We start from the raw sequence: 15,399 nt of genomic DNA on the forward strand, positions 1-15,399 counted from the left end.
AGCTATCCTAGTGAGTACAAAGTGGTCTCTGATTGTGGTTTTGATTTGCATTTTCTTGTTGACTAATGATATCAAGCATCTTTTCATGTGCTTATTGGCTATTTGTATATCTTCTTTGGAGAAAGGTCTGCTCAAATCCTTAGCTCATTTTTAAGATTGAGTTATTTGTCTTTTTATTGTTGACTTGTATAGAAATTCTTTATATATTGTAGATATGTCTCTTTTCAGATATATGATTAGCAAATATTTTCTCCTATTTTTTGTGTTGTCTTCACATTTTTTTGATAATGTCCTTTGAAGCACAATTGTTTTTAATTTTGATGAAGTCCAATTAATGTACTTATTTTTTCTTTGGTTGCTTTTGTTTTGGTGTCATATGTAAGAAACATTGCCTAATCCAAGGTCATGAAGGTTTACGTCTATGTTTTTTCCTAAGTTTTAGCTCTTATTTTCAGGTCTTTAATCCATTTGACTTAATTTTTGTATATGGTGTGAGGTAAGGGTCCAACTTCATTCTTTCACAAATGGCTATCCAGTTGTCACAGCACCATTTGCTGAAAAGACTATTTCACACATTGAATTGTCTGGGCATCCATGTTGAATTCAATTGACCATAAATGTATGGGTTTATTTATGGGCTCTTAATTCTATTCCATTGATTTGTATGTCTGTCCTTATGCCAGTACCACATAGCCTTGAATAGTATGGCTTTATAGTTAGTTTGAAATCAGGAAGTATAAGTCTTCCAACTACATTCTTCTTTGTCAAGATTGTTTTCACTACTCTGTGCCCCTTGCAATTTCAAATAAATTTTAGCATAGCTTGTCTACTTTTACAAAAAAGGCACTTGGGATGTTTATAGATATTGTCTTGAATCCATAGACCAATTTGAGGAGTACTTCCATCTTAACAGTATTTAGTCTTCCAATCCCTGAACACAGGATGTCTTTCCATTTATTTAGAGTTTCTTTAATTTCTTTCAACAGCATTTTGTAATTTTCATTGTATAAGTCTTGCACTTGCTTTGATAATTTTTACTACCAAAAGAATAAATCTTTTATTCTTTTTGATACTATAATAAAAGGAATTGCTTGTTAATTTTAGTTTTTCATTGTTAATGTATAAAATTACAATTGATTTTTGCATATTCATTATGTATCCTGCAAACTTACAGAATTCATTTATTAGCTCTAATCATTTGTGTGTGTGTGTGTGTGTGTGTATTCCTTAGTATTTTTTATGTACAAGATCATGTCCTGTGCAAATAAATATAGTTTTATTACTTCTTACTTCCTAATCTGAATTATTTTATTTCTTTTTATTATCTAATTATCCTGGCTAGAATCTCTAGTACAATGAATAGAGGTGGAAAGACAGGACAACCTTGTCATGTTCCTAATTTTAGGAGGTAAGCATTCAGACTTTCACCATTAATTGTGTTCTTAGCTGTGGGATTTTCATAGATGCTTTTTCAGGTTGAGAAAATGCCCTTCTATTCCAAGTTTTTTGAGGGTTTTTATCATGGAAAAGTGTTGGATTTTGTCAAATGATTTTTCTGTGTCTACTGAGATGAGTATCTGGTATTTGTTTTTATTCTACTGGTATGACATATTACATTAGTTGATTTTTGAACGTTGAACCAATCTTACATTGCTGGAAGAAATCCCACTCAGTCATGGTATATGACTCTTTTTTTATGTTGCTGGACTTGGTTTGCTAATATTTTGTTTTCAATCCATATTCATAAGAGATATTGGTCTGCAGTTTTGTTTTGTTTTTCTTGTGGTGTCTTTGTCTGGTTTTCATATCAGAGTAATACTGGCATCATAGACTGAGTTTGGAAACTTCTGTCCTCTTCTATTTTTTTGGAAGAGTTATGAAGAATTGCTGTTAATTCTCCTTTAGATGTTAGATAGAAACCACCAAGAAGCCAGCCATATGATTCTGGGCTTTTCTTGGGATGCAAGATTTTGATTACTAATTTAATCTCTTTATCTGTTACAGTTCTGTTTAGATTTTCTATTTCTTCCAGTTCTGTTTAGATTTTCTATTTCTTCTTGAATCATTTTGTAGATTGAGTCTTTGTAGGAATTTTTCCATTTCATCTAGGTTATCTAATTTGTTGGCATATGATTTTTAATAGTTTCTCTTATAATCCTTTTAATTTCTGTGTGGTTGGTAGCAGTCTTTCCTCTTTCCTTCCTAGTTTTGGTAATTTGAGTCTTCTCTCTTTTTTCTTGGTCAGTCTAGCTGTAGAGTTGTCAATATTGTTGATCTTTCTAAGAACCAACTCTTGGTTTCATTGCTTTTCTCTATTGATTTTCTACTAACTATTTTATTTATTTCTACCTTAATATTTATTATTCTTCCTTCTGCTTGCCTTGGGTTTAGCTCTTATTTTTCTAGTTTATTAAAGTAGAAGGTCAGGTTATTGATTTGAGATTGTCTGTTATCATATAGGCATTTACAGTTCATAAATTTCCCTCTAAGCACTGCTTTACATTCAGCCCATAAGTATTGGTATGTTGTTTTTGTTTTTATTCACCTGAAAGTTTCTTCCAATTTCCCTGTGATTGACTTTCTGATCCGTTTGTTATTTAGGCATGTGTTGTTTAATTTCTACATATCTGTGAATGTCCCAAATTTCTTTCTAGTATTGATTTCTGCTTTAATTCCATTATGGTCTGAAAACATATGTTGTATGATTTTAATCTTTTAAAAATTTTGAGTCTTGTTTTGTGGTTTAACATATGGTCTATCCTGGAGAATGTTACATGTGGACTCGAGAAAAATTTATATTCTGTTATTGGAGTGTTCCATAGATGTCTGTTAGGTCTAGTTGATGTATAGTGTTCAATTTTCTATTTCCCAATCTTCTCTCTGGTTGTTCTATCCATTATTGAAAGTGGGTATTGATGTCTTCAAATATTAGTACTGCATTATTTCTCCCTTTGATTCTGTCAGATTTTGCTGCATATAGTTTAGGGTCTGTTGTGAAGTACATATAGCTTTATAATTATTGTATCTTCTTGACTGGTTGTTCTTTTATCTTTGTCTCTAGTAAACATTTTGTCTTGAAGTCTATTTTGTCCGACATTAGTAGAGTTACCATAGCTCTCTTTTGGTTACTGTTTGCATGAAATACCTTTTTACATCCTTTTACTTTCAACCTAAATCTTTAAATCTAAAATGCCTTTCAATCTAAAATGTGTCTCTTGTAGAAAGCATATAGTCAGATCACGTTATCGTAAAAATCCATTCTGCCAATCTTTGTTTTTTAATTGGAGTGTTTAATGTATTTACACTTAATGTAATTACTGATAAATTAGGATTTTACCTGACATTTTGCTAGTTTTTTCTATATGTGTTATGTCATTTTTTTGTCCCTTTCTTTCTCCATAACTGCTTTCTTTGGTGTCAAATAAATATTTTATGAGTGAACTCTTTTCATTACCTTGTTTTTTTTAAACTGTCTTTTAAAAGTTATTTTCTTAGTGGTTGCCCTGGGGATTACAACTAACATCTTAATTTGTAACAAGTTAGTTCAGATTAACACCAATTTAAATGCAGTAATATACAAAAACTTTGCTCCTATGTGGCTCTATTTCTCCACCTTACATTGTGCTGTTATGTTATGAAGATTCCATATTTATACATTGAGTGCTCATCAACACAGGTTTATAATTATTGCTTTATTCAGTTGTCTTTTAAATCAGAGAGGAGAGGAAAAGAGTTATGGACAAAAACTACATTTATACTGCTTTAATATTTGCCTATGTATTTAACTTTACCATTATCCTCTATTTTTTCACGTGACATGCATTATTGTTTAGTGTATTTCATTTTAGCCTGAAGTACTTCCTTTAGTATTTTTTCGTAGTGCAGATTTGTTAGTGATGAATTTTCTAGGTTTTTATTTATCTGGCACTGTTTTAACTTTTGATTCATTTTGAAGGATAGTTTTGCTGGCTACAGGCATACATCAGAGATATTGAGGGTTTGCTTCCAGACCACTGCAATAAAGTGAATAGCACAATAAAGCAAGTCACACAAATTTTTTGGTTTCCTAGTACATTTAGAAGTTATGTTTGGGCTTCCCTGGTGGCGCAGTGGTTGGGAGTCCGCCTGCCAATGCAGGGGACACGGGTTCGTGCCCCGGACCGGGAGGATCCCACATACCGCGGAGCGGCTGGGCCTGTGAGCCATGGCCGCTGAGCCTGTGCGTCCGGAGCCTGTGCTCCGCAACGGGAGAGGCCACAACAGTGAGAGGCCCGTGTACCACAAAAAAAAAAAAAAAAAAAGTTATGTTTACAATATACTGTAGTCTATTAAGTGTGCAATAGTATTATGTCTAAAAAATAATGCACACACCTTAATTATCAATACTTTATTGCTAAAAACTTTATTGCTAACCATCATCTGAGCGAGTTGCAACCTTTTTGCTGGTAGAGGGTCTTGCCTCAGTGTTGATGGTCGCTTACTGATCAGGGGGTGATGGTTGCTGAAGGTTGGGGTGACTGTGACATATTCTTAAAACAAGAAAACAATGAATTTTGCCACACTGATTGACTCTTCCTTTCATGAATGATTTCTCTGTAGCATGTGATGCTGTTTGATAGCATTTCCCTCGCAGATTTACCTTCAAAATTGGAGTCACTCCTCTCAAACCCTGCCACTGCTTATCAGCTAAGTTTATATAACATTCTAACCCTTTGTTGTCATTTCAACAATCTTCACAGCATCTTCACTAGGAGTAGATTCCATCTCAAGAAACCACTCTCTTTGCCCATCCCTAAGGCGCAGCTCCTCATCCATTAAATTTTTATCATAACATTCCAGCAATTCAGTCACATCTTCAGGCTCCATTTCTAATTCTGGTTCTCTTGCTATTTCCACCACATCTGCAGTTACTTCCTCAACTGACGTCTTGAACCCCTCAAAGTCATCCATGAGGGTTGGAATTAACTTATTCCAAACTCCTGTTAATGGTGATGATTTTACCTCTTTCCATGAATCATGAGTGTTTTTGATGGCATCTAGAATGGTCAATTCTTTCCAGAAGTTTTCAATTGACTTTGCTCAGATCGATCAGAGGAATAACTATGTATGGCAGCTACAGCTTTATGAAATGCATTTCTTAAAAACTAAGACTTGAAATTGAAGTTACTCCTTGATCTATGGGCTGAAGAATAGATGTTGTGTTAGCAGGCATGAAAACAACATTAATCTCATTGGCATCTCAATCGGAGCTCTTGGGTGACCAGGTGCATTGCCATTGAGTAGTAATATTTTGAAAGGAATCTTTTTTCCAAGCAGTAGGCCTCAATAGTGAGCTTGAAATATTCAGTTAACCATGCTGTAAACAGATGTGCTGTCATCCAGGCTTTGTTGTTGCATTTATAGAGCATAAGCAGAGCAGATTTAGCATAATTCTCAAGGGCCCTAGGATTTTCAGAATGGTAAATGAGCAATGGCTTCAACTTAAAGTCACCAGCTGCATTAGCCCCTAACAAGAGAGTCAGTCTGTCCTTTGAAGTTTTAAAGCCAGGCATTGACTTCTCTCTAGCTGTGAAATTTCTAGATGGAATCTCCTTCCAATATGAGGCTATTTTATCTGCACTGAAAATCTGTTGTTTAGTGTAGCCACCTTCATTAATTATCTTAGCTAGATCCTCTGGATAACTTGCTGCAGCTTCTACATCAGCACTTGGGGCTTTACCTTGCTCTTTGATGTTATGTAAATGGCTTCTTTCCTTAAGCCTCATGAAACAACCTGTGCTAGATTCAAGTTTTTCTTCTGCAGCTTCCTCATCTTTCTTAGCCTTCATAGAATTGAAGAGAGTTAGACTTGCTCTACATTAGGATTTGGCTTAAGGTAATGTCATGGTCGGTTTTATATTCTATCCAGACCATTAAAACTTTCTCCATATTAGCAATAAGGCTGTTTCACTTTTTTATCATTTATGCGTTCACTGGAGTAGCACTTTTAATTTACTTCAAGAATGTTTCCTTTGCATTCACAACTTGGCTAACTGTTTGGCACAAGAAGCCTAGCTTTTGGACTGTCTCAGCTTTTGACATGCCTTCCTCACAAAGTTTAATCTTTTCTAGCTTTTGATTTAAAGTGAGAGACATATGACTCTTCCTTTCATTTGAACACTTAGGGGCCATTGCAGGGTTATTAATGGGCCTAATTTCAATACTGTTGTGTCTCAGGGAATAAGGAGGCCAGAGAAGAGGGATAAAGATAGGGGAAGAGTCAGTTAGTGGAGTAGTCAGAACACACATTTATTGATTAAGTTTGCCATCTTATATGGATGAAGTTTGTGGCACCCCAAAACAATTACAATAGTAACGTCAGAGATCACTGATCACAGATGACCATAACAAATATAAGAATAATGAAAATGTTTGAAATATTGTGAAAATTACCAAAATGTGACACAGACACAGGAAGTGAGCAAATGCTGTTGGAAAAACGGCACTGAAAACTTGCTCAGTGCAGTGTTGCTACAAACCTTCAATTTGTGAAACATGCAAATTGTGAAATCTGTGAAATGCAATGAAGTGAAGCACAATAAAACAAACTATGCCTATATAGAGTTCTTGGGTAGATAGTCTGTTTCTTTTGGTACTTGGAATGTGACATCTCACTGCCTTCTGGCCTCCATTGGTTCTGATAAGAAATCCACTGTTAATATTATTGAGGATCCTTTGTATATGATGAGCTGCTTCTCTCTTGCTACTTTCATGATTCTTTCTCTTTGGCTTTAATCAGTTTGATTATGAGGTGTCTAGATTTGAATCTCTTTGTTATTCCCCATTTGGTGAGACAGCATTGTCATGTTTGATTTTTTGTTTCCTTTAGTTCTCAGAACATATTGAAAGTAGCTAATTTAAAGTCTTTGTCTAGTTAGTCCAAAACCTGAGTTTTCTCAGGGACAGTTTCTGTTGATTGCTTTTTTTTCTTGTGTGTGAGCCAAATTTTTTTGTTTCTTTGCATCCATAATTTTTTGTTGAAATTGGAAATTTAAAATAACGTGGTGTGACAACTCTGGAAGTCAGATTTCTCCCCTCCTCAGGATTTGTTGTTGCTGTTTGTTGTGGTTGTTTGTTGTAATGACTTTTCTAAACTAACTTAGTAAAGTCTGTATTTTTTGTCATATATGGTCACTGACAACTCAGCTCAGTTCATTTATTAGACAGCTAATGACTGAAAAGAGATTTCCTTAAATGTCTGAAACCACTAAGTCCCACAGATTTTGCTGAGGGGGTCTGTGTGTGTGTTGAGGAACTCCTTCAACACTCAGGCAGCTGACAACTCTGCGTTAGCTTTTACTTCCTGCTTGTGCAAAGCTTCAAAGTCAGTCACAGGTGAGAACTAGAGCTTTTTTACATCTTTTCTGAGCAGGAACAGAACCCTGGCCATGAAAACAGCCCTCGTATACATGTAGCCTTCTAGATTGCCAGAATTATGTCAAAGCTTATTATTTCCCAGCTTTTCTTTTAAGCTTTCTGATTAGCTCACTCTTTATCCCAGATGTTATCTACTGTTTGAGGGAGCCACAATGTTAAAGAAGTGCCTCTAATTGTTTTTGACAAATGACCCTGGGGAAGAAGCTATGTTCCCTGGACAAGCTCTGAATCAAGTCAAATAAAGACAACCTTTGGAGTGGAGGATGCTGGAGAATGACCAGAAGCGTAATAATGACTGTTCTCTGGGAATAGGGCTTTGAAGGAGCCTCAATGCTCTTTTGCCCCCTCCCATGGCTATTAGGCTGCTGGTTTTCACTGTGACTGTGGGATTTGGGTTTTTAAGGCTACCATGGAGATGACAATAAAGCAAGCTAAAATGCAACAAAGCTGTTGTTCTGACAGCTGTTTGTGGTTTTTTGTTTGTTTAATAAACATGCTCTAGGTTGCTACAAGCTTCTGGTTAATTTCCAGAGTTATGAAAAAGTTGATTATGAAATTTTCTTTGCTAGCTTTCTTGTTGCTATTACAGAGGAGAGAATTTTCAGAGGTCCTTACTCTGCCATTTTCCCTGATGTCACTAAATCTCCATTTTAAAGTTAATTTTGTTTTGGGTAAATTTCATAATGTACTAAAATGTGTGTCTATGCCTTGAGAAACTGGTTATCCTTACATATGAATTATATTTTTCCTTATTAATATGTAATTTTAAAAAAGGAGTTCTTTCCTGTTTCAAATATGACCAGAATTTCCTAAAGGGTAGAACTGTGAATAAGTCAGGGATATTTGGCCAAACCACTCATCTGCTTTATATATATGCCTGAGACCTAGATGGTTAAAGGGGCAGTGACTAAACTCTGCTTTCTGGGTCAACAATTACTAACATTAGATTTTTTGGTTTTGACTGCAAGCTCGACTTTTGGCTAAAGTCCCTGAAAATCCTCTTTTAACAGAATGCAGAGTCTAGATGAGCCCTGGACTGAAGAGGAGGGTGAGGGCGCAGACCACCCGTACTACAACAGCATTCCAAGCAAGATGCCTCCTCCAGGGGGCTTTGTAGATGCTCGACTGAAAGCCAGACTCCATGGTCCTGACACAGCCCAGGTGAGTCTTATACCTTTTCCCTTGGATGGTGGCTAACTGAACTTTCCTTTTGCTTTCTTTAACTATATTTTCAGGTCCAGACAGAAAAACTCACAAACTTTTCCCCCTTGAATTCCACAAAGCAGACAAGTAGGGGAAGCTTTTGTTTTAACGTCAAATGCCTTGGAGCTATATTGTGATTCCTGAGTCTGGGAGTTCCCTCTTCATCCTAGCACAAATCCCATTCTACTGTGAACTTAATGAGGAAAAGAGAGAGTTCAAGACTTCTAAAAGGCCTGGGGTGCTTTGGGTTCTCTGAAAGGAGAGTGGATGTAAGCCTTTAACATGAGATTTTTTTGAGTTTTTCTGTTTTGCGCATTTCCCTGATTTTCCCTCTAACTCGAAATTCTAGTAAGGCATTCGTTTTCTAGAGTTATGGTATCTCCATGATATCTCTTCGTTATAGGGAATTTTTTATGTCACCTACCTTATGTGAATGACAATGACACCAATGAGAGTGGCAAATAACATTGAAACCAAGTGTCAGTAGCTCTAACACTGAGAAGGAATCAGCAAGGTGGACTTGCCAAGGCATGAATGGTTATGGATGTATGTGCTGGGTGGGAAGCATGTTCTGACACATAGATAATCTTTAACTGAAATCTATTTTAGGTCATGTTGAGTGATGTGGCTACACGTAAAAGAGCTCAATTTATGGTCACACTTAGGGAAGGGATGTGGGGGGTAATGAAAACAGGGGGCATTTGTAGTTTTGATGAGATACAGCCTCTTTCTTACACCCACACAAACTTATTCCCCAAATCTTAATGCCAACCGAGAGGCATGAGGGGAAAATTGGGTGTAATAAGCATGCAATCCATTGGCCATTGAAGGCCCTTCTACTGTACTATGGCTTTTAAAGATGCAGAAACAAGAAGAGGATGCCTTTTTCACTCTGTGTATTTATATATGTCTATAGTTTGCAGGAAAAGAGCAAACTTACTACCAGGGGAGACACTTAGGAGACCCGCTTGGCGAAGACTGGCAGCAAACACCTGTGAGGCAAGGTGAGAGGCAAGGCGAGGTGGACAAGAAACATAAAAAATACTTTTCGAAAGTGACGTGCTCCCTAGTGGGTAGTTCCTCTCCTGTGGAGTGGCAGAGTGACCCACTGGAAATACCTGCTGTGGGTGTGGCTGCAGATTCCCAGCCAGATCATACAAATAGAAATAATGGCTGTCGGGCATGTCTGAGGGCACACATCAGATGATGCCGCCCCTGGCACCAGGACCAGCTCACTGCCCCCACCCGCCCCAGTGCTTCCTGCACCCTGAGACTTTCCTCCTAAGGCCTTTCTCTGGCAGGAGGGCTTGACTGCCCAGGGGATGAGGCATTCACCTCCCCAGGGGCACCTGTACCCATTTCAAACGGGGCTGGCTTGGGAGACTGTGGGGCGTGCTTTGTGTTGTCCCTCAGCTCCCCAGCAGGGCTGAACCCCGGTGGCTCCCAACAGTAGCTTGTAGCTTTCCGCTCCTTGCCTCACCCCTGCCTTCCCTCTCCAGGGTCAGCTTCAGGAAGAGTGGAGCAATGCCGGCCCTTGGCAGAGATAGTACCAGGGATAAAAATCCCTCACAAGCCCTGGGTCCTGTCAGAGGACACTTCCACCTCTTATTCAACCTCTTAGCACGCACCTAACTCCCACATTAAAAATTATATGGCTATTGAAGGACCATTTAGTTTAAACTAACTGCTAACATGTTTCTATTCTCTAGACAGTTATTTCTACACATACATATATGTGTGTGTATGTATACATACATTTTTAAAGTCCTTTTTAATTTTAAACTTTTTCCCACCTCAAACATTTCTATAACTTTCAATAGCTCTGGGGCCCTGAATACTAACTGTTCAGGGCCTGGAGGAGATGGAGTGCCAAATGAGCTAAGATCCAATGTACACTTCTGGGTATAGAAATTTACATTTGTTGGTTTAACATTAAGGCTTTTCCATTCATTATTGACATTTGTTCTGGCGAGTAATTAACTATATATATATATATATATATGTGTGTGTGTGTGTGTGTGTGTGTATATATATATATATATATATTTTTTTTTTTTTTTTTTTTTTTTCTTTGCGGTACGCAGGCCTCCCACCGTTGTGGCCTCTCCCGTTGCGGAGCACAGGCTCCGGACGTGCAGGCTCAGAGGTCACGGCTCACGGGGCCAGCCGCTCTGCGGCATGTGGGATCTTCCCGGACCGGGGCACGAACCCGTGTCCCCTGCATCGGCAGGCGGACTCTCAACCACTGCGCCACCAGGGAAGCCCTTGTCAATATATTTTTAAAATTTCCCCCGATGAAAGAATTTCATGTCTTGCCTGCCCCAGCTGAAAGATGACCCATCCATACTGCCCAGCCAGTAATCCCTAAAACCCAGTCAGTACACCACATGGCTCTATCTCAGAATAGGATGGAAATAGCACATTAAAGTTATAACTTTGCCAGAGGCACTTTTTTTAAAAAATATTTTTCATCTTTGTTCTATACACATTTAAAAAGTATTATACAGCAATTGTGTACATAAACATATAACTGCTAACGATTAAAGGAGACACATTACTTACATGAGATATTTACTCTATTGAAAATTCATCAGGTTTATTTGAAAATGAGGTCTTTTTTTATGTTCAAGTTATTCCAGCCAGATCAAAAACAGACAATGTAAGAAGTTCACCAGGGCAAAAATGAGCACAAGTTTTTGTGTAAAGAGAATAAATAAATTTCAAGTTCTTATTTGTAAGCAATAAATATATTTTCCATAGAACAAATACAAATGTTCCTTATTGACCTGCTGGAAGCCATTTCCCTTAAATGAAACTGAACTCTGGGTACCAACACCAGGGAGGGTGTGTCTCCCTGCCCCCGACTCAGCACTTGCCAATGTCTGAAGTGGGAAAGGGCTGTCATCAGCAACTTATTCATTGGGCTTTTGATCTTTTTAAAGATTAGTTTGTAAAGTTGTTTTTACAGTCTGAGTTGTCTGCAGTTCATACAGACATCTGAATGGAAGATAGTCATCACTAAGCCACGACTCGTAGCGCAGGAACGACCAGTGATGCATAGAAACCACGTCCAGCGAGAGGAGTAGACACAGCTCAGGAATTTGTGGAGATGCTCTCCAGAGACGGGATTTTCGCAGGACACCTGCATTCTCACGCTTACAGGCCAGAGACAGTTGTGTTGCCAAAAGTCCTTTAGTGGGCTCTTGGGAAAGCTCCCAAAGCCCTGAACCCACTCTAGCCAGCTGGATTGAGCTGACTTCCACAGCCCACCACCTGGAGAGGTGACCTCTCTCCAGGCCCAAGGCGATCTTGAGAGTGTCTGTGGAAGCCTGTTAGAAACAGTGATCCCATACAAAGAATGGGATAGTGGCTCAAGCAGGGCGACACCCTTCATTCGCCTCAGGCAACAAGAGCAGGGACAGCCTGACCCTGCCTTAACAGAGTCTTGGTCCAGTTGGGAAGTCCCACGAAGGCACAAGCCTGACTCTGTTTTAAAAGGAAGGTGCCTCATTCATTAGGAAGTAACTTTCTAATAAAATGGGGTCGCAGCACCTGCACTGCATTTCTAATGGAGTTAACATATGAAGCATTCCCCTACACTTAAAAAAAGAACAATGAAAATAAGGCCTGTTGTTCTTCTGCTCAGTTATTTTGATCTCAGTCCTTTGTAAAGGGGATGAGGAGGCTGAGGCAGCTTCTGCAGCAGGTGTGCCCCCCCCCCCGGCTCCCCCCAGCCCGGGTCAGAGGCGCCTAGGGTCTTGGTAAGGCTCCTAACCTTCATGGCGTCCATCATCCTGGGCCAGTAGGTCCCATTTTGACAGGAAGGAGTGGAGAGCATCCTAGCAGAGTACAACAGGGTGTGAGAGGGTCAGAGAGGAGACTTAATGGATGGGCATCTGAAACAAGGATCTTCTTATGAATGAGCTAAAGGAACTTTTCTGTGAATCACTGGGTAGCTTAACATGAATAGCTTTATGATCAGAAGAGAAAAGAGGGCTGTTTTCTTGTTGCAGGGTCCTTGGACATCTACAGCATGCCGGAAAGGAAATCGCATGTGGCCCCTACGGGAGAAGCCCCCACCTATGTCAACACCCAGTGCATCCCGCTGCAGGCTGGGCTGGCCGCGGGCAGCAGTGCAGAAAGCAGCCCACGGAAAGACCTCTTTGACATGAGTGGGTTTCCATCTGCCACTGGATTTTTCTCTTTTGAGGCTGTTTTTTTACATTGTCTTTTGTTTGAAATCTGTGCAATTACTGAATTTTCTTCTGGTGGGGTTTTGATGAATGACACTGATTAGCTGTATTTTTCTGGGTTATGATTGAGCTTTTCAAGGCTTTGAACTTGGCCAACCCCTGCTTTGGAATTACAACCTTCTCTGCAGTCCAGAGGCAAAGCAGCTTCCCTCTTTTTTTTTTTTTAAATTAATTAATTTATTTGGCTGTGTTGGGTCTTAGTTGCAGCACATGGGATCTTCGTGGTGGCATGCGGATTTCTCTCCAGTTGTGGCATGCGGGCTCCAGAGCACACGGGTTCAGTAGTTGCAGCATGCAGGATTAGTTGCCCCATGGCATGTGGGATCTTAGTTCCCCGACCAGGGATCGAACCCACGTCTCCTGCATTGGAAGGCGGATTCTTAACCACTGGACCACCAGGGAAGTCCCCCCACCCCCGTTTTATAATTGACTTTGCTCTTGAAGATCGTATTGAGACAAATGATATACATAAATGCATTCATTTATTTATTCACTTAGGTATTAATTGGATATTGTGTGCCAAATACTGTATCAGTTTTAAGGATGCCAAGATGAAATGGCTTGGCCTCTGTTTTCATAGAGCTCTTAGTCTGTTGAACAAGACTAACATATAAGCAAGAAATTATAATATACCCTCTTGTTTGCCTACATACACTCACTTTCCCTCTCACTTTTTCTCTTTCTCTCTCCCCTTCTTCCTCTCTACTGAACACCTACCATGTGTCAAATACTAGTCTACTTACTGCGGATATACAGGAAAACCAAATAGACAAAGTCCCTACTCTCATGAAGTTTAAATAACCACCATGTGTTACAGGTAGTGACAGGTACTCTGATGAAAAATAAAACGGGATAAGAAGAGTAACCCCAAACTCCTGTTGATTGCACTGTAGTATGATGTGTACCATGGACCTCTGTTTGGCATATAGATTGGGAAAAATAAATCACCTGTGATTAATGAAAGTGTAAATTGTTGTTAAGGAATTTTGAAAGAGCTTCCCAAGCTCACAAACAGCTTTACATCCCCGAATTTCTTTTTCAATTTCCTTGAGAATTGTACAGGTTGAAGAGGGAAGGAGAGGAGACTAGCACTTAGTGAGTTTCTACCACATGGCTAGGTGCTTATTATTTTATTTAATTTTTGCAATAGTCCTACGGGTAGATGTTATTATTATTACCATTTTATAGAGGAGGAAACAGAGAGGTTTGGTAACTTCACTGCTGGTTCACCACATACAATACATACCTGTTATTGTATGTGGGTTAGGACAGGGCTGAGTGTTTTTATAAACAGGCTGCACCATGACAACAAAAGTCTATTTTTCCCCAGAATGGGACACTGGACTCCCATTCTGATTTTAAAAATCACCAGAGCTAGAAGAACTGTAGAATCATCTAGTCTAATCTCTTCATTTAAAAAAATGTGGAAATAGCCTAGGAGGTATGAAGCAACTTCTCAAGATGCAGAGCAAAGTGGTAGCTCCAGTTGTAACGATATCTCCCAACTTCAGTTTAGTAGTTGTATTTATGGTCAGACAATTTTCACTGTTTAATTTAGTCAATATACCAGTGACTCTTGGCCCCAGAGCCTGAAGAGAGTTAGATTTGGCTGGGGTTTGAGATGGGAAAAATGAAAGCCAGACCTCCCTTTTTTCATCCATCAATTTCTACTCCTACTCCCAAAACTAAAGAAGGGGAAACCGAAAGTATAAAGAGTCCTGGAGAGGCTAGTATCTATTGAAAAGTATGGAAAAGTAGACCTAGCACTCTGTGTTTATCTTGAACCACTATAGCTAAATAATGATGGTGGTAGTGGTGCTGTTAGTGATGGTAATGGTACTGATGGTGGTGATGATGCTGATGATTGTGGTGATGGTGGTGATGGTGGTGAGGGTAATGATATGGTGATGGTGATGATGGTAATGGTGGTAATGAAGGTGATAATAATGATAAGATGGTGATAGTGGTGTTGGTGATGATGATGATGGTGATGATGATGTTGATAGTGATGGTGATGATGTTGATGCTAGTGGTGGGGCTGAGGTGATGGTGATTATGATGGTGATGATGATGTTGTGGTAATGGTGATGGTGGTGATGATGGTGATGGTACAGAAACAGAATACAAATTTTCAACTACTCCAGGTAATCAGGGAAAAAGTAGAATAAAAAGAGAAAATCTACAAACATAATTTTAGCCCATAGTTTTAACCCCTTTTTTGCCCCAAATCTGTAAATCATTTAACAAGTGTCAAAATGATTTAGTTTTGGTTTCATTTATTCACTTCACTTCTGCCCATTCTCTACCAACATTTAGCAAACTGGTCTGATTTTACAGCACTCACTGAATATTTATTGGTACAAACTATGTCCCAGGAACAATGTTGGACTAGAGGGATGTAGCGGTGCCCAGGAGAGAACCATTCTTGTTCTTGTGGTGCTTGCATTGTAGTAGGTTGGCAGTGGGGTCCTAGATAATCATCACAACACCTCACACTTGTGTGGCACTGTGGACATTTTTCAGAGTG

The 15,399-nt window shown here is 39.0% G+C and overlaps 1 protein-coding gene across 1 annotated transcript in view; it reads left to right on the forward strand.

The window, feature by feature from the left end:
• Positions 1–15,399, forward strand: part of SHC3 (SHC adaptor protein 3) — a 150,891-nt gene that overhangs the window by 112,921 nt on the left and 22,571 nt on the right. Inside the window, exons 8-10 of the mRNA XM_065879112.1 lie at positions 8,427–8,577; positions 9,536–9,623; positions 12,633–12,791. Coding sequence (XP_065735184.1) covers positions 8,427–8,577; positions 9,536–9,623; positions 12,633–12,791 — 398 coding nt within the window. The remainder of the gene's footprint in view (positions 1–8,426; positions 8,578–9,535; positions 9,624–12,632; positions 12,792–15,399) is intronic.

The sequence above is a fragment of the Phocoena phocoena genome, chromosome 6 (assembly GCF_963924675.1).
Source record: "Phocoena phocoena chromosome 6, mPhoPho1.1, whole genome shotgun sequence".
NCBI classification, from domain to species: domain Eukaryota; kingdom Metazoa; phylum Chordata; class Mammalia; order Artiodactyla; family Phocoenidae; genus Phocoena; species Phocoena phocoena.